The sequence below is a fragment of the Cheilinus undulatus genome, linkage group 10 (genome assembly GCF_018320785.1).
Source record: "Cheilinus undulatus linkage group 10, ASM1832078v1, whole genome shotgun sequence".
In the NCBI taxonomy this organism is placed as follows: Eukaryota; Metazoa; Chordata; class Actinopteri; order Labriformes; family Labridae; genus Cheilinus; species Cheilinus undulatus.
The window spans coordinates 45,293,958-45,312,405 of NC_054874.1; the positions used below are offsets into that span (position 1 = coordinate 45,293,958).

The 18,448-nt window shown below is 40.9% G+C and overlaps 2 protein-coding genes across 3 annotated transcripts in view; one reads left to right on the top strand and one right to left on the bottom strand.

The window, feature by feature from the left end:
* The window catches only part of ppargc1b (peroxisome proliferator-activated receptor gamma, coactivator 1 beta), a 180,069-nt gene that overhangs the window by 148,291 nt on the left and 13,330 nt on the right, over positions 1-18,448 (top strand). Inside the window, exons 4-8 of the mRNA XM_041797482.1 lie at positions 1,390-1,515; positions 6,272-7,331; positions 7,648-7,693; positions 13,378-13,442; positions 15,607-16,273. Coding sequence (XP_041653416.1) covers positions 1,390-1,515; positions 6,272-7,331; positions 7,648-7,693; positions 13,378-13,442; positions 15,607-16,273 — 1,964 coding nt within the window. The remainder of the gene's footprint in view (positions 1-1,389; positions 1,516-6,271; positions 7,332-7,647; positions 7,694-13,377; positions 13,443-15,606; positions 16,274-18,448) is intronic.
* Positions 16,281-18,448, bottom strand: part of pde6a (phosphodiesterase 6A, cGMP-specific, rod, alpha) — a 106,140-nt gene continuing 103,972 nt past the window's right edge. The window contains exon 26 of one of the 2 annotated variants that reach the window (XM_041797478.1): positions 16,281-17,218. In XM_041797478.1, coding sequence (XP_041653412.1) covers positions 17,036-17,218 — 183 coding nt within the window. In that variant the 3' untranslated portion in view covers positions 16,281-17,035. The remainder of the gene's footprint in view (positions 17,219-18,448) is intronic. The other variant, XM_041797480.1, reaches the window with a different exon arrangement.

The following is an 18,448-nucleotide window of genomic DNA, read 5'->3' on the forward strand; positions in this document are numbered from 1 at the left end:
GTTCACAAGACATACAGCCTCATCTTTGTTCCATTCCTGTCCTTTCCATTTGGTGCCAGCACCATATAATTTAGTATAAATAAGCTGTGGTCATTTCATATTTTTCTCTGAGACCCTGCTGTTCCAGGAGGTGTTTTCCATCCCATCCTCTGCTGCGAATCATTTGGGAGGCCCTGGTGTATCCTCCTGCTGCTCCTATCCACATTTCTATCACATCTGTATTTTGTACATCGTCTTCCCCTGGAGTAAACGCTGTACAGCTTAACGTGGGATTTTCTCCCTAAGCTGATTTATATCAGCTGATAGCCCTGTCATGAAGCTACGCACTGGAATGAATGGATGAATAGACAGATGGAAAAAAAACAATGAAAGGATAGTGGGAAATGAGGAGCAGTTGTGTTAATATCCATTTGAAAGGTAATACTCAGGGAAAGGGCTCAGGTTCTGTATCGTAGCTGATGCTTTCTGTTTGATCTGAGGGAAGTGGAGGAGGGAAAGAATGAGGGATGGGTGTGTGGTAAAAGATAACGTTAAAGGTGATTGATAGGGAGATTGAAGGGGACAGCATTGATGTTAAAGTGCATGGGATAGGGGGAGGATGGTTTCTAAAGATATAGAGGAAAGATGAGGTCGGAAATGATTGGGAAGTCTATAAACTAAGATGTGTGGATGAAAACAGGTAAAGAAGCCACAAGATAGGGCATGGATTAAGGGAAAGATAGGATGGAAATTGGGAGACAGAAAAAAGATGGAGAGGATGCGATGGAAAAAATGAGGAAAAGGCAGGAGGCTAGGATGGAGGAGTGGAGAGAGAAGAAGAAGAAGTCATATACTGTGTTATTATAGGGAGAGAAATGGTCAAATCCAGCTTTTTAATGGGAAACGTGAATGTGCCATGTAGCTGTCAGCTTTAGGGATGTGATAAATGTACAGTTTGGTAACCTCGTGGCCTTTTCTGCACGTTATTCTCTTGTACAAACATCCATCTGCAGGGAGTTAACAGCCCACAGAATATAGATTAGATATTGGAATGAAAGGCTGAAGGAGCCAAATGTTGGACACTTTTATCTCACTGTAAAGCTGTCTCATTTTATCAGCTCGCCTTGTTTTGGGCTTTTGAATAAAATATGGATAAAGTTGTTATGTTTTACTACAGATGAGTCTTTAAGACATGGTGCAGCTTTTATTTTTCATTCCTCATTCTCCCTTCCTTACTAAACCATACAATTGATTTATGTTTGAGGGTTTTTACTTTAATTGGCGAGGATAGGACAGTATATAGCACTGTTGATCATATGGGGGATACTTTATTTTGTCTGTAGAATGAAGAAACGAGTGTCATGGTCATGTGTGCAGCCTAACATTTGTCTCTCTCCTCTTCCTCCTCAGCTGATGAAGCTGCTGCTGACTCCTCCAAACGTACCCACGGGCATTGACGCACACAAAGATCGAGTCCATGGCCATCGTTATATTAACAGAACACCGCACCTACGGCCGGTCAGACCTCTGGTCAAGGTAATGGATGATTTTCTGCAAACACCTGATAATTGAATTTGGATAATTTCACGCGATTCAAAACTCTTCCTTCACTTTCTCAAACTTTGAAACATAACTCCGTCTGTCCTTCATAGTTTCCAGACTGTGAAGTAGAACTAACACAGTCCATGCTGCAGCCCCAGACACACATCTCTGTATTCTCCAGTTAATGTCTCTTTTCCTGTGTCTCTTCAAGGCTGGCAAAATTGGATTTTTCCAATCACTTCCCCACGGAAGTGGCAAGATAGAGCTGAAGTAATTCACTGTTGCATAAAAGCTCTTCAGTCAGCATCACTCTAATTGTCTTCAAGCAGGTGTCTGCAATTTGATTTTTTGCTGAGTGGAATTAGGCTGAAATATCAAGATTTCAACTTTGGCAGATAAATTCTGGCTTCTTTTCCAAGATATTCAACAGTGTTTTCCAGGAAAATTGGAGTTCTTGTTCAGAAACTTTAAATTCACTCAGGTACACTCTTGTCATACTTTTAACCATTTTGGATCAGTTTTACTTAACGGTGAAGGCTCTGCTCTGAAGATGCTCCCTGGGTTAGTCAGGAGCAGGCTTTGACTTTCCAGGGAGCACATAGCTAGAAACGCCCATATGGATAGATACATTTATATCAAATGTGTATCAAATACAACAAAATTAGTTTAAAAGCAATTGATCCATAGTAGCATGAATCTGAATAAGAGGGTGACACAAGCTTTATACTATAAAGGAGGAGGCTGGGGTGGAGGACAGGAAATTTTGCCAACAGTAGCATTGGTGCTTCAGCATTAATGCATGCAGTGATTGGTGAGAAGTATGTCATATTTAGGCCCCATCCACATGGAGACAAATTCAGGAGTATGTGCAAAAGTTTTTTGTCATATCGGCATTTCATCCACATGGAAACGGCGTTTTGGGTGACTGTAAACAATACTTTTTGACAACAGGTCCCAGAGCGCACAAATCCGTAAACGACTACCGTTTTGTCTCTGTGTGGAGATTTGCCAACTGCAGTTTTCATGAAATGATTACGTCATACATACTGTAGCTCTCTTATGACGCCTGCGCGGGTCCGGCCAAAACAACAATGGCAGATTACAGGGTTGTGTTCATGCTGCAGAAGTTACTGAACTTGTTATGGCTTTTACAGCAAAATCTCACGCTCCTTTACCACCACCATGAAACACATACACCATATGTTCTTAAATCCAGAACAACCCGAAGGGCAACTAGAAGAAAGTTTGTGTCCGTTTTCTGCGATCTTCTTCTCTTTTTCGGTGCATTTCTGTGGCAGCAATACAGCGTTTTCAGTCGTTTTCAGTGGTTCCATGCTTATGCGGATATTTGATAGTGCATTTTGACATGTTTCCTGAGCAGATGGAAGGTTGATTTAATACATTTGGTTCTTCAAAAAGAACCAAAGATTTAAGTAAAATTAGTTTACGACTCACTTGTGACTTGTACATAATTACAGCCATGTTGGTTGCCTTTAAAGGCACTGCCAAAAATTCCTTTTTTTATGCAAGACATGGGAGTTGTTCTCCAATTATATCAAACATGATGAGCATAATCTTGCCTTAAAAATCCTCAATCCTAAATGAAGAAATTCCACTTCACTGGCTCTAGCATCTGGGTTTAATTACAGACCTTATCAACCGCAACAAGAACAGATTTTCACAGACTTGCTGAAGAACTTTGGTTCACTTTGAGGAATGAAAAATAAGAAGAAATATTTTTGGCAAACTAGATGCTCTTGGTTATTATTGTGCAGCGTTAAAACAGAAAGATTAGCACTGATTTATGCTTGCCTTGTAAATAAAAATAGATCTGTAAATCTGAAATACACCCACCATTGCTACCTGTTCACTCATGTTTGTGATGTTCAGACTAATGTTAAAAGATTCATCCTCTAGAGTGGTGCTCTGCTGCTGGCCCTTTACTTCCACTTCCTTTTACAGCATGTGGCCCATTTCAATAAGCTTCTAGACAGTTTGAGAAATAAGGGCACATTGGGCAGACAGTACAGACAGAAGGCTCCATCCGTAATCGTAGTGTATTGAAGGAGGAGCCTTAATGAAAACTTTGCAATGTCATGCCTGCATTTGTCCAGCGTCGATTTTATTTTCCAAATGGCAGACACCTGCCTTTAGACAAGAAACATTTCAAGCTTGTAGAAAACCTTCAGCTGCTGCCTGTGATAGATGTGATGTTGGCTGAAGAGAGGACTTTTACAATGGCTGGTGCTGTATGACTTAGCAGTAATTGGGTGGCTTCTAGCATTGCGCTTCAAGTAGTCATTTATTACAACACCAGCCATTTATCTTGTCCAAGCATAGAGCATGGTGAGCCTTCATACAGTTCTCTGCTCCTCTGCTAAAGCTCAGAGGATACCAACTACACACCAGAATGTGGTTCTGGGATAAGCCAAGCCTGTATCCATCACACAACCTCCTAACCTCACTGTTGCTGGCGGTGTGTGTGTGTGTGTGTGTGTGTGTTTGTGCCGTTAAGCTGTAGTTTGAGAGCAGTGTGGCTTTGCTGTGGCAGATGGCGGGAGTATTGACTGACAGGGCAAGAGGGTAACAGTGAATCATAGTGCCTCTCTCTCTCTTTCTCCCTCTCTTTTTCTCTGTATGAGTAATATAAAATCAGCCATTTCATTGCAGCTGCACACTGAATCATCCCGCACAAAGTCGGAAGCAAAATTTACTGCTTCTATGCGCTCCGTGTTCCTGTATCCAAGGCAGGAAATTGAAGATGCACCCATGGGTTCATCAGTCTGTTTTTGTTGATGTAAGGTGGATCATTTTTCTTGTTCCATGAACACCTGTTGACAGCATGATGAGATATTGAGGCAGAGAAACAGTGGAGTTCGATGGAGAATGAAAAATGTTTAATCTGAAACATCAATACCAAATGTCAGGTGTTGTTGTCCGTTCTTCAGGCTCAGAGCAAAGGTTGACTGCATTAAAATATCAATTCAATGGACTGCATAGAAAACATGAGCATAAGTTACTGGTTCAAAAATGAAGCCATTGCAGAAGACTCTTGAATCGTCTCCCCTCCCCTGGTCTGCCAAAGAGGCTCAAATTTCTGTCAGGAACACTCTGGTCATGGATTTAACCATTTATGGAAATACAGCTAAACAGATGGCTCTGCTATAAAGATGCTCCTTGAGTTAGTTGAGCAGCATGCCACAGCTTCCCAGGGAGCCCAGTGCTAAACCCCGTGAAAGAGGGTGCACCAAAAGCTTCAGGCTGAAAAGGAAGAAGCTTGGGTGGTGGAGGTAAGCTTTGCCAGCAGCAGTGCAGAGTTTTCACTGTTGGTGTAGCAGAGATCAGTGAGAAGAAAGTCATATTTAGAGAAGCATCTTATTGCAAGAGTAAGCTGTGATTGGTTGGTGAAGGATTGGAAGCAGTGATTCCAACTTGATTTATCACCACAGTCAACACTTACCTATTGAGTAGATCAAGAAATCTCAACCTGGGGTCCATGTGCCACAGCTTGGGGGTCCACTAAATAATTTAAAATAAATTATTAAAGTGAAGCAATGTCATTCAAAATCAAATGAATATATAGAGGGACCACAGCACCATAAAACAACCATACTAAACCATACTAAGCTTTGCAAGATGGATTTGCCAGTGAGAAACATGGAAACGGGCGAATCCATCTGCTTTGTAAAGTTACTAAAATACAGCATCTTGGAGTACTAATGGCAGTTAATGTATGTTTAATCAGCTTTAGTGTCATGTCCTTGGAGGTTTTTTTGCCCTGTAAGGGGTCCCTAGAACCCCTGCTTTAGCATAATGTGCTCACCCATGGAAGCAATAAAATCATGGAATCACGTTGAATTGAACCCCTGGAGAAGATGGTCTAAATTGATAGTTAAGGGTTTTTTTCAATACATCGTTATGGTTACTTTGTAAATCGCAGTTCCATTCACTCTGAAATGGACCTCAAAGAAGGTTGGTCTTTGGGATCGGGTTTAGCATAATTGTTTAAGCAGGAAGCTACAGCCTTCATCATACTGGTTGGAGGCTTCGCCCCTGGTCCTGAAGTCTTTCCTGGTTCTCTGTCCTATCAAATAAATGACAAAGAACTGTCAAAACAACAATATTTTCTAATTGTTTCACTTTATGTTGTGGCTACCTGTGACTGGCAGGTCACTACAGTGGCAACCAGTTAACAAGAGTAGGCTTAAAGCAATACATTAACACATTCTTGTCCATAATATTGTCTCCTCTGCCTTTATAATACAAAGATGTTTAACTTGAAGCTATATAGTAGATGTTTGAGTACTGATTAAAATATATGTTGGACAAACCTACTGCACAAGCTCAATAAGCTGGTAACTGGCTCTGATTTCATTCCCAGACTCTATTATTGACTTACTGATGCAGTATTATGTTTGTGAAGTCTAATCTGCAATTCACAGACAATCTTAACAAGATCATGATTACAGGTCTATAGTCTCTCATTTGTACTCTTGGAGATTCATCCCTCTTCATTTATTCATTAGTCTTTTCATTTAGTTCAATTTTGTGGCTCTTTATTGTCATAATGCCCTCAAGAGTTTGTTATTGAGGCCCAGGCTGAAGGAGAAAAACCAATACTCCTCTCAGTGATTAAACTATTTTTCTTAGAGCGTGGCTCAAGTTTACATAGTCTATAAGTTTAAGGGTGTAGTCTAAACAGTTTCTGTTAAAGTCTAATGAAGGTTTTGATATTTGTCTCTGCCCTCAGAGCGACCTTCCTCAGGAGCGTAAGCCTCGAGCTGTACGTCCAGCAGGTCGCCTGTGCACTGAGCTCCACCGCCACCTTACAACCGCCCAGGACTCCGAGGATGCCCCGGCCCCAGACACAGAGGAGGACGAAGAAGAAGAAGAGGACGAGGACAGTGAGTCCGAGGAGGATGAAGAGGAAGAAGGAGAGGAGGAAGAGGAGGAGTCTTCCAGCAGTGAGGTAGAGGGCGCCGCAGTTGCACCGACTGCCCCCGTTGAGCCAGCAAAGCCTCAGTTCAGCTCAGAGAAAGAACTGCACTCAGTGGTGGAGCTGATCACGTACATGCACACCTACTGCCTGCCCACACGCAAGCAGCAGGGCTGGGAGCGCAAGGACCGAGACCTCCAGAGGCCTCGGGCCAAACCTGAAGCCTCCCGTCAGGCCGCCACAAACTCTCACAGCAGAGTTGTCTTGGTGGCTACTCCTGGGACTAGTGGGGGCGTGACTGGGACAGGTAACGGTGCCCCAAGGAGGCTCCCGTTTGCGAGGCGAAGGGAGATGAAAGCCGACTCCCTTCTCCGTGAGCTCCTGCAGCAGAGCAGCTCTTATGATGTGAGCAAGCCTTACAGACTGCACAGCCCTCCTTACACCCACTCACACAGCCCCAACAGAGGAGGAGCATCTGCCCCTTCTGTTCCGGCTAAATCAGCTCCTACCCTCTCCCCCAGCTCCACCACGCCCAAACTGGAGCTTCGTAAAGACTCTTCCTCCCCTGAGAGGAGAAACTCTTCCCCAGAGACTCCTCAAATCCCAGAGGAGTCAGCAGAGGACAGCGGCTCCTTCTCGGTTCGTCGATCTCGACGTCTGGCCTCCTTCCCGAGCCGCTTCGCCAAGAGGCTGCGGCCTGGACGTGCAAGGGAAGGAGAGGGGAAGAGCAGAGAGGAGAAAGAAGAGGGACGAGCGGGAGTCAAACTTCTGCCTACCCAAGCTGGAGGAGTTACCACGATGGAGTCGGATCACCTAATGTCAGGTGACAGCAGCACCAGTACGATGGAGATGGATAAACCATGCTGCCACAATGGTGAGATAAAGACAGTCACGCTAGAGTTTAATTTTCTTTCCTTATTATCTTCTGTTTGATGACAAATTGAGGGATGTAGGATTTAAAACACAACTCATAAGAGCCAGATTAGAGCTGATCAAACTGATTACAAAGATCTGAGTCACATAACGGCTGAGAAAATACCACTGCTAAGACATTCATGCAGTGTGAATGATTACAGGATTACTCTCTCATACTCATTGTTAAGTGAAGACAAATGGTGTGCACAAGTCTTCAGAGCATAGAAGACTTTTGCTCAGCATGGTTATAACTGCCTTTTTTCCTCTGATTGCAGAAAAGCGAGCTTGCCTCTGTCTGCCTCTCAACCCAAAGTCCACAGGGTGAGTATCTCTGCACGAAGCACCTGCTGTGTTTCATCACACAGCCGTTAAAGTACTCCCTGTTCTGTGCAGCATGAACCTTGAAGAAGCAGGTGTTAGGCATTGCTGAAGCATCCTTTTAAGACTGCATTATGGCTGCATTATGTGTTTCGAGGTTTTTAGGATGCTCCATACTAAGGTTGTCACGATTTTCACTGTGTGTTGAAACAGTTGCTGCTTTATTTCATAACAATATTGTTAAAAAGAAGAAACCTTAGGAAAAAATGTGAATTGAAACAGAATGCAATGATTGCCAAATCTCATAAACCCATATTTTATTCACAACAGAACATAAACAACATTTCAGATGTTTAAAATAACACATTTTACTTTTTCATGAAAACATTTTCAGGAGTTTCAAAAGTGGGGTGACTGTGGCTTGGAGTCAGCCATCTTGCAAACAGAGGTCGTGGGTCAAACAACCAGCCCCTGCAGTCAAATGTCACTGTCTCAGTGTCGCAAGACACTTAATTTTCTCCCCCACTGTTATATTGGTGGCTGTAAATGGACATAGATGCATTTGAATGGGATTAGCTAATACCAGGGGTGTCAAACTCATTTAAAGCAGGGGTCGGATTCTGGATTCAGGTCTAACCTGAGGGCCTAACAGGGTCACCTTTTTAACCATAAACTGTTAACCTTATTTCACCAGTAATAAAATAAGAAGAAAAATGACATTAGCGCTGATTTTAAAATTTAAAAGATTTTAAATTTGGAGTTAAAAGAGTAAATTTATTAGTTCAAAAAAGGGAAAAAAAAATAAAAAAATAAATATAAATTAAAAGAAATTCAAAAATAATGTTTTAAAGGCAAATATATTACAACGAAAGTCAAAATCATGAGTTTAAAAGGCCAAAATATAAAATTAAATGTGTAAATTTTGAAATTTAAAGTCAAAATATTGTTAAAATTTTTACAATTGTGAGTCTAAAAGGTCAAATGATGGGATTATGAAGTCAAAGTTAGGAGTTGAAATGTTCAAAAAACAAAATAAAAAGAAAAGAATTCTAAGTTTGATTCCTATTTTTGAGATGTATAAATGAAAATCTGAAATTAAAACACAAATTAATCTCTTTACCCACATTCCTGACTTCTTATCTAAATATTTCTACTCCTTACTTTTTCAGATTTTATGAATTAAAAAGGATATCTTAAATCATCAAGGATAAGTTTACATTTTTATACTTGAAGAAATCTGCACACCTCATTCTGATGGGCCAGTTATAACAGAAATATGTTATAATCTTGCGGGCCAGATTTAACTGTTCCCCAGGCCGGATTTGGCCCCCGGGCCTTGAGTTTGACACCCCTGGCTAATACAGATGGCCAGTCTCCATTACTACCATCACTGTCAGTGTGTGGATGGGTAGGTGTGGCCTGTGGTGTTAAAGTTCTTTGGGTAGTCAGATGACTAGAAAAATGCTCTACAAGCTCAAGTCCATTTACCATTTGCTAATTTTGAATTTGATGGCAGCTACATATCTCAAAAAAGAAGGGACATGGCAACAATAAGCTGGGGGAAAACAGCTGGAGGAGCATTTTGCAACCGATTAGGTCAATTGGGAACAGGTCATTAACATGACTGGGTATAAAAGAAGCATTTTAGAGAGGCAGAGTCAATGTAGAGCTAAATTAGAACATCCAACCATTAATAGTGCATTATATCAAAATATTCAGGGAATCTGGAGAAATCTCTGCTCAATGGACACGACCAAAGGGTCAATGCTGTCAGTATTGGTAGTTATTTAAAAAAGTTATCAAATATTACTGCAGTTGTCTTAGACTTTATCCCTACAGTGTTGTCAAAAAAGCATCAATAGGTTTTGATTTTTACTGGTATCAAACAGAAGTTTAAATACGTGGAATCATGAAGACCCTACTGCATGGTGCAATAAAAAACAACAAAAATCAATCTAACACCAATATTTTCCAGGTAAAAGAAACAGTCCTGTAACCAACAGGAATGTCCATAGTGGAATATCCAAAATTTCTTTTGCCTACATTATATATTCTGATATCTGTGCACTTGCATAATTGCAAATGTTTGCCATTTATATGTTTACATGTACTGCAGTAGGGACTACCATCAGCCAATCTTGGCCACTGGTGAGCAAATGGTTTTGGCAATAATTGTTGAGTGCATGACTGCGATGACTGATATGATGGGCATACTGCAGTATATATATAATATGCAATTATCTGTATTGGTAGATATAATAATTTCTGCACAAATATACGACTAGACATATGCACAGAATGTATGAACATATCAAAATACAGTTTACCTTCTCTGGCCAAGCATTTAGTTTATGTAGTTTTGAGAAGGACAAACAGATCAGTCAGTGATCGATCTATTGTAATGATGATGATATTAATAGGACTGATTTTGATAGCTTGACCAGTTGCAGTCAGACAGGCCTACAAAAGCTGTCCATCGGTAGCAACAATCCAGAGGAACCCATGAGTCAAGAAGTTTAGGCACTCTTTATCTGTGTGCTGGACCCAAGGAGTTATTACCCACATAGCAACTGTTACTGATACAAATATTTTACATTGATTTCCAGTTTCCTAGGCTTTTTGGTCTTCTTTCTTTTTGTTCTCTCTCTCTCTCTCTTGATTTCCCACCTTAACCATCAAATGACAAAAACTGCTTTAACTTAGGGTGACATTCAGGTTAGCTCTGGTGGTTGGTCAGAGAATTTTCATCCCCTTCAGAGTAGAGACAGAGTGTAAGAAGTTAATAATCTGGTCTAATGTCATTTAACAGAATCAATGTATTATCCAAGTTAGAGGATTTTATATAAAATTGCATAACAGCAGAACATGGCTGTGCTCCAAATTTCTCCACTTAGAGCCTGATGTAAAATCCAAATTAATTCAGTGGAAGCTGCTGTTCCACGATGCTGAGGAAATGCATCTTACATCACAGGAATTGTTTATTTATGAGTACTGAGCGTGAGGCAGACTCCATTAAGGAGCAGAGGATTGTTTCAGCTGAACTAATCTAGAGCCTGTAAACACTGAAATTACTGCATTAATCACCTTTTCTGTCATTTCTTTAAAATTCTGCTCTAATTGATTTGATCCTATTGGTTTCATTGTGGCTTTTTGTATAATGTAATGCTTCACAATCTGGCAATAGTCCATGGGTAATAAATATTCACTTGTGATTTGTTGATTGCAGTGTAGAAACTCTTTGAAATAATTATGACCACTGAGCAACACAAAACACAATGCTAATGTACATCATGGTATGATGAATTAACTCAGGGGTGTCAAACTCAAGGCTTGGGGGCCAAATCCGGCCCGGGGAACAGTTAAATCTGGCCCACAAGATTATAACATATTTCTGTTATAACTGGCCCATCAGTATGAGGTCTGCAGATTTCCTCAAGTACAAATATTTAAACTTATCCTTGATGATTTAAGATATCCTTTTTAATTCATAAAATCTGAAAAAAGTAAGGAGTAGAAATACTTTGATAAAAAGTCAGGAATGTGAGAAAAGAGATTAATTTATGTTTTCATTTCAGATGTTCAATTGTACATCTCAAAATTAGGACTCAAATTTAGGATTTTTTTCTTTTTATTTTTTTTCTTGAGCATTTCAACTTATAATTTTGACCTCTTATATTATATTCTGAGCTTTTAGATTCATAATTTTAAATTTTGAAACATATTTTGACCTTTTTAACTAATTGTTTTGTATTTTATCTCATATTTTCAACTCCTAACTCTCACTTCATAATCCCATAGTTTGACCTTTCAGACTCACAATTTGAAAATTTTAATAATATGTTGACTTTTGTTTTCATGATTTCACATTTTATTTCATATTTTACCTTTTAAACTCATGATTTTGAATTTCTTTCTAATATATTTGCCTTTCAAAAACATTATTTTTCAATTTCCTTTTTTTGACCTTTTTAAACTAATAAATTTACTCTTCTCAGATGTTTTTCACTTCTCTTTTTAACTTTTTAAATTTCAAAATCAGCGCTAATTTCTTTTTTTCTTCATATTTTATTGCTGGTGAAATGAGGTTGACAGTTTACAGTTAAGAAGGTGACCCTGTTAGGCACTCAGGTTAGACCTGAATCCAGAATCTGGCCCCTGCTGTAAACGAGTGTGACACCCCTGAATTAACTGCTGTTTACCTGATATTAGAAGGTTCCCTCAAAAGTTTGTTAGGTTGGCTCAGTAGAAAAGGCTTAAATAAAACGGATCAGATGGAAGTCTAAAGCCCAAAGTTTGGGACCTACAGAAAAACCTTTCAGGACCAGGAAGCATCACTGTCTCTCCTCTGCTCTTTAACTGTTTACAGCAGACACTTACCTTGTTGTGTGCAGCTTTATGAGATGATAAAGGCACTTAACAAAGCATGCTTGCCAACTGGTGGAAGAAATAGTTTCTCTGTAACAGAGGATGGAGCAGAGAAACATAGCACTGAGGAAGGAGCTCGACTTCAGCAGCAATCAAACAGATTTCTGCACCTTCCTGCATGTTTGTGAGGAAGTGTCAACATGTTTCTAAGCTCTATAGATCCTAACCACTGCCAGATATTCACAATACAGCGTTTGATATCTGTGTGTTGCTCCCTTTCTAGACTTCGTCTTAAAGTTCATCACCCACATCTGCATGCTGTCCTCCAATTTCCATCTGTGGCAGCTTTTCATTGAAAATATCACTGTTTTTTCTTTCATAACTGTGACTCTTTCAGTGCTTTCACATGCAGAAAAAAGTATTGTTTAAGATGCATGGTATTGTAAAGGTCTCCAAGTTTCAGAAAATTTGACAACCTTCTTAGGACATAAAGGGAACTGTGGTCTTCTGGCTGGAAGGGGAGCCTGGTACCATATTTGAGCCCATGAATGAGCCCAGTTTGCAGTCATATCATGCTTAATCTTGTGTAATTGTTTTAAAATCCTGAATGTGTAATGATATAAACCAGGCAGAAATTCACCAGTTTTATTCCAAGATCCCTAATGAATTGGAACCCCCTGGCTGGCTCATTCAGATTTTAGTGCCCTCTCTGCTTTTACTTTTCCAAATTAACCTCCCCACCCATCCAGCCACAAACCCTGGAAGCTTTCCAGTTCAGACCAGTCTGAAAGCTAAAAGTGCTTCCTGAACAAACAGCTGGCCTCCTTCCATCTTCAGAATGAATCTGTCTTCAGAAGCGCTCACCAAAAAAGACAAAAAGTACTGTTGGATTTTTTTATTTTATTGTACTTTCCTGTTCTCTGTGGAGGGTAAGTAATATCCCGCCTGAAGCCAAACCACTCGGCACCGCTCCTGCCTTTCATGGCAACTGGAGAAACAGAAACAGACAGCCAGGAATAGAAAGCAGGAGAAGAATAGGAGAGAGGACAGCGCAGTACATATGGCTGTTGTGATAAGAAATGAGGAGCGCCGAGAAACGCCAGTACCATTTACAGGGAGGAACATAATTCAAATTCAGCTGATGTCTGCTGAAACTGTGCCGTTTTTATTTCAGGGGGAAAAAAGAACGCTTCCACTGAGAGCCTTTTAAAGCCGTTATTGGATTCCAGTTGACTTGAGTGTTTGAAAAACACAACCAATTCCAACATGACACAGCAGAGTTTAATTTCTTTCTCTCTCCTTTGATCCCTCTGCTTCCCCAGAGAGTCGCAGTACAGCACCAAGCCTTTTGAGCAGACGCTCAGTGTGGATCTGTGTGGGACGGCAGGTAAACACATCTCATGTTTACTAAGGTGTTAGTCTGAATAGACATCCATATCAACAGGTTGCTGCTCAATGATCCATGACAGTGTCAAATCTTTATTGAAAATAGTAAAGGGGAATTTCACAGATTTGAAACCATGGTCTGATTGGGTCTAATTTTTACGAACGAAACTTTTGGGATTGATCTTGGCAGTCACTTAGCTCCAAACTGGCTGAAATGCCTGCAGGGTAATCTTCAGGGCGTATCCTCTGGATCAAATTACAGCCTCTTATAGAGCTCATTCTGCCATTTAGAGGCTACGTTAATTAAAACTATCAGGACGTTGTTTTTAGTCAGAAAACTATGTTTCACTGCTAAGGATTCATGACAGTGCCCAATGTGCCACAGCCCAGGGCTGGGGGAGGGTAGAGGCAATGGCATCTCTTTTTCCGGGTCTTTTCACCCCTGGTAATACCCTCAGAGACCACCTGTGGTTTACAGACCCTTGGGACATCCACAGCATGACCAGGGGCTTGTTGCAACCATTAAACCCACTCGAATGGGTAGTGGTTTTCAACTGGTCCCTTTTAAAATGGCTTCGCAACCCATTTTGGGTCCCAGCCAGTGCAGACTTCATTTTTTTTTTCAACAGGTTATTTTCCAATGCCCCTGGTAAAATGCAAGGACATCCAGAGCATTACCAGAGTTGTGTCAATCCTCCCTTAGGTTGTTTACTTGCCACATTTATGCCTTACATCAGCCTCAATTTTTGGCCCAAACATGCCTAAAAGTTCTGCACAGTACCGTATATCCCCCATAAATAATTGTTTTAAATTACTTACAGCTATTTTAGGTAGCAAAGTTTGGCAAGGGTTTTAAGAATGTGCTAATTTTGCAAGAGACTTTATTCACTTTGTAAATGCCACAGAAACAAAAACGCAAAGCTTTTACTTTGAAAAGGACACCTAAATTTTAGATCTGGAACACATTAACAAGAGGATGCTTACATGTTGCATTCAAAACAGTCTGTGTATAATACCACACCGATGAGCGTGCAACCATCAAGTAGCAGAATTGCACACAGTCATTCATTAGAGCAGTGCTTCCTTACCTGTGGGCTACAGCTCCCCTTGTGAGCCCTGGAAGTACTACAGGTGGCTAGTGAGAGGTCATTTGCAATAAATAAAAAATGTAAAAATATTCTTTAAAATTGAACATCCACATTGGTGACTTTGCAGATTTGTGATGTAAACTAAATAAACATGGTGACTTGTTAATTGTACTTTCTGCAAATGTTTTTCCCATAACTGTGTGTATCTAAAATCCAAGCACTGGCATTGAAATTCACTGTAAGTGTAAGGAAAGAGTGACATAAATACTTTGAGTCTCATGGTACCTTTAAAGGGTTTCCTTAGCTCAGACTTTATTTCAAAATCCTAAAAAACAAATCTAGTTCCCTAGTTCAAAATTGGTTTCCTTAGTAAATAAAACGAAATCCAGGGCTTTTATTTTGAATGTGAAAAAACATGATTGCGGTGCTTTGTATTGGCAAGCATTTGGCGGCTGTGAGACACAAGTCATAATGCATTTCAGACAATAATATGGAAATAAATAAAGCACTTGTGAATGAATATAAAGAATATCTTCCTGTGTGTTACTCCTGATACCTTGTCATCTCCCTCTTTCCTTGTTCCTCAACCATCTCAATGCAAGAGACAGAAACTACAATAGGAATCAGTGCAATCAAGCTGATAGTGTGGCTAACGCTTGCTTGTGTCCCATGCTGTTGGGACACAAGTCATCGTCAGTCTGACTCAGAAGACACTGCTATGAACTTGATACATCTGGAAACATGGGTGCTCATTCTCTGACACCGTAGTTAACATTCTTTTTATGAGCTGAAAATTAAACTGTGTAGTTCACTGCTCACCAACATTATGAGTCTGTATAATGACAATTTCATCAAGTTTTTCAGGCACAACATTGATAGGGTCTGGTGGTTTTGCAGAGGGCCTTGTAGCTAAAACCCTCTCTGGCTAATAACAGGACAAAATGCTCCATAATGAGGAGATTCTTTCTGAAATCATCTGTGTAGAATCTCATTTGTGTCATCTGTCCAAAAGATATGCTGCAAAAAAAAAGCCTTATTTATCATGTTAATGTGGATATTATTTCCCTCCCCCTTCAGGTCTCACCCCTCCCACCACCCCACCTCACAAACCTGTGGAGGATGAGCTCTTCAAACCAGCAGAGGGAGGAAAAGGTGGAGAGGGAGCGGGCGGAGGCAGCAGTGGGGATGGTGGAGGAGGATGCAGCGAGTCTGTTCACCAAACCACAAACACCAACACCAACGTTCCCACAAAAGGCTCGTCCTGGCTGAGCCGTACCCACCATCAGCGGAAGCTTCCAGAGCAGACGGAGCTATACGCCCAACTCCGACGCATGGGCCAGGCGGGTGACAGCGACACCCATCGCACTTTTGGCGACCACGACTACTGTGCGCTGAGCCTCGGGGAGAGCCGCAAGCGGAGCGCTGCTATGCTTGGTGCCATGTTGCAGGCACAAGGAAGCAGCGATGCAGTCAGTAACCCAGCACCCAAAATAGTCGATGATCAGGTTTTGGATGAAAAGGGTGCAGAGGGCGAAGAACGGCTTGTGGTATCAGAAGTCGAAGAACCGCTTGAGAAGCAGACAATGACAGTAGTGATATCATCATCGCCACCATCAGACTGCCAGCCCGATGCTGCCACGCCTCCGGCCTCGGAGGAGGAGGCAGAGCGCTCGTCTGCTTCCCGCTCACCTTCGCCCATCCTCCACCTGTGTCCCGACTCGCCAGCCAGCAAGACGGACTCCAGGTGAGACAAAGAGACAGACAATGAGCCGTGTTCAGATGTAGGTCAAGAAGATTAGATTATCTGGTACTGCTGTCTGAGTTTCAGTTTGGGAGACGGTGAAAAGTTAGAATGTAGCTGAGGGAAAGAGACAGTGATAGTAGAACACAGTTTGAGAATAAGAAACCCTGGGAGGAAAGTCAAAGAAAGAGAAACTCTGCATTATTTAAAGGCGTTTTTAGACATTTATACTCTGTATCCCAGCGGTTTAGTCATGTTCTCACAGCTAGAATTATCACATACAGTCAACCTCCTGCCTCACAATGAAGCCTCTGAAATTTGTGTAGCTGGAAAAATATGATTAAAGTTATATTTTTAAGACAAATTTGAATAAGGAGTGATACCAAATGATGCCTGTGGATATAATTAATGGCCAAATTTAAGATAAGTGACAAATACTTACTGTCATTAAGCAGGGTTTGGACAATACACCTTAGTTCCAGCATGACTATATCACAGTCATTGGGTACTGACTTGATTTAGGTTTCATTTTTCAATAGTATCAGCTAGTGAGATTTTTCCTTTTTAAACCAGAACAATCAAAAGCAAGCTGTGTAGTAGCACCAAAAACAATGTACATCACATGTCTGTTTGTCAGTCTTTGTTTTTTCATTATCTATTTTTTCTTACAATCTTCTGTATTTTACACAGAGTTACTTACTCTGTCTGTCAAGTCCTGCCATATCTAGTACATGATTTGTTACCTGGAGTAGTTGTACACACAGGCTAACCTCCAATTTCCACATTCAAATGGCAAATCATACTGCTGAGAAAATTAATCTGTCCCCAGTCAGTCAGAGCTGTTCCACAGCCCCTCTCCTGTTCGGCTCTGGCATGTCCCAGTAGCGTCACTCCACTCCACTCCACCTCATTGGAGATTTGCCGCAGGTCTATTTTCAGCGTTGGCCGCTGCAAAACCAGCATCAATCCATGTCAAGCAGATCAACCCAAAACATGCAAGTATCCGGTCAACTGCAAAGTACAACACAATGCATGGTCTCCGGATTGTAAATCATCACTATGTCAACATTAGGTCTCTTCCTGCAGCACAAGCAATCATCAGGAGGTCAGTGGGTCACAGAGCTACAACGGCGCCATTGATGAGTAAAAGTTAACTTCTGAAGTGGAAAACAGAATTTAACATTAGAACAGACATCCTTTGTGGCAAAGATTACCTTTAATATAATATGCTCATCCATGGTGGAAGCAATAAAATCATGGAATCATGTTGAACTGAACGGCAGATAACCACTAAAAAAGCAGAATAATCCGCTATTGACATACTATTCCTGCATGAACTTGCACTTCTGCACAGTGTAGCACAGCACTCTAGACATGCTTCCAGTGTGCAAGGTTGCTTGCCTTTCGGTCAGAATAAAACCTTGGCCATACAGATCGCAGCACATCCAGTGTATGTGGAAATTCCAAGTAAGATGCATCACTGTTAGCACCCAAAGTGACTGAATGAAGTGTAAAGTAAACTTCTTAACACTTGAAAAAAGATGCTGGCTAGGTACTAGTTAAGTTCAGCTAGCAGGACAGACACTTATATGCAGAGGCTTCATTCCTCTAGGCACTAGCTGCAGAATTGAATCATGACCCTGGCCATGTTTGGTGCATGTCTTCCCCTACTCTTTTCCTCCATAATTCCTGTATCTTTTTCAGCTGCCCTGTCCCATAAAGACCAAATGCCCCCAAATAGTCTTAGAAATAAAAGGAAAAGATGCCTGGTGTAGCAGTTGCCCTTCATGTGCCAGATTGAAAAAAAACAACAACATATTTTCAAGCCTTTATGTCTAATTTTAAACATTTTTATATCTTTGATATTTTGTTCTGCAAATGTTCTTAAACATCTGTCTTTCCCAGGCAATCAGTTATTTGGTTTCAGTGATGAATTTATTGCCAACACTACCTGATTATTATGCTTAGCGCTCTTATTTAGATGGAAAGTTTTCATCTGTACAGGTGATGCAGGATTGCATAACAGCAGACTATCTTCCACCTTTAGCTTTTCCTGGCACTTGCTTTTGATCAGTGACCTTCCTTTCATGTCCTGTTGAATTCCCCTAGTTGGGTCACTAGACTTCTTGTTAAGTCTTAAGATGTCCTCAAGGTTTACACAGCCTTATGCTGTCATTA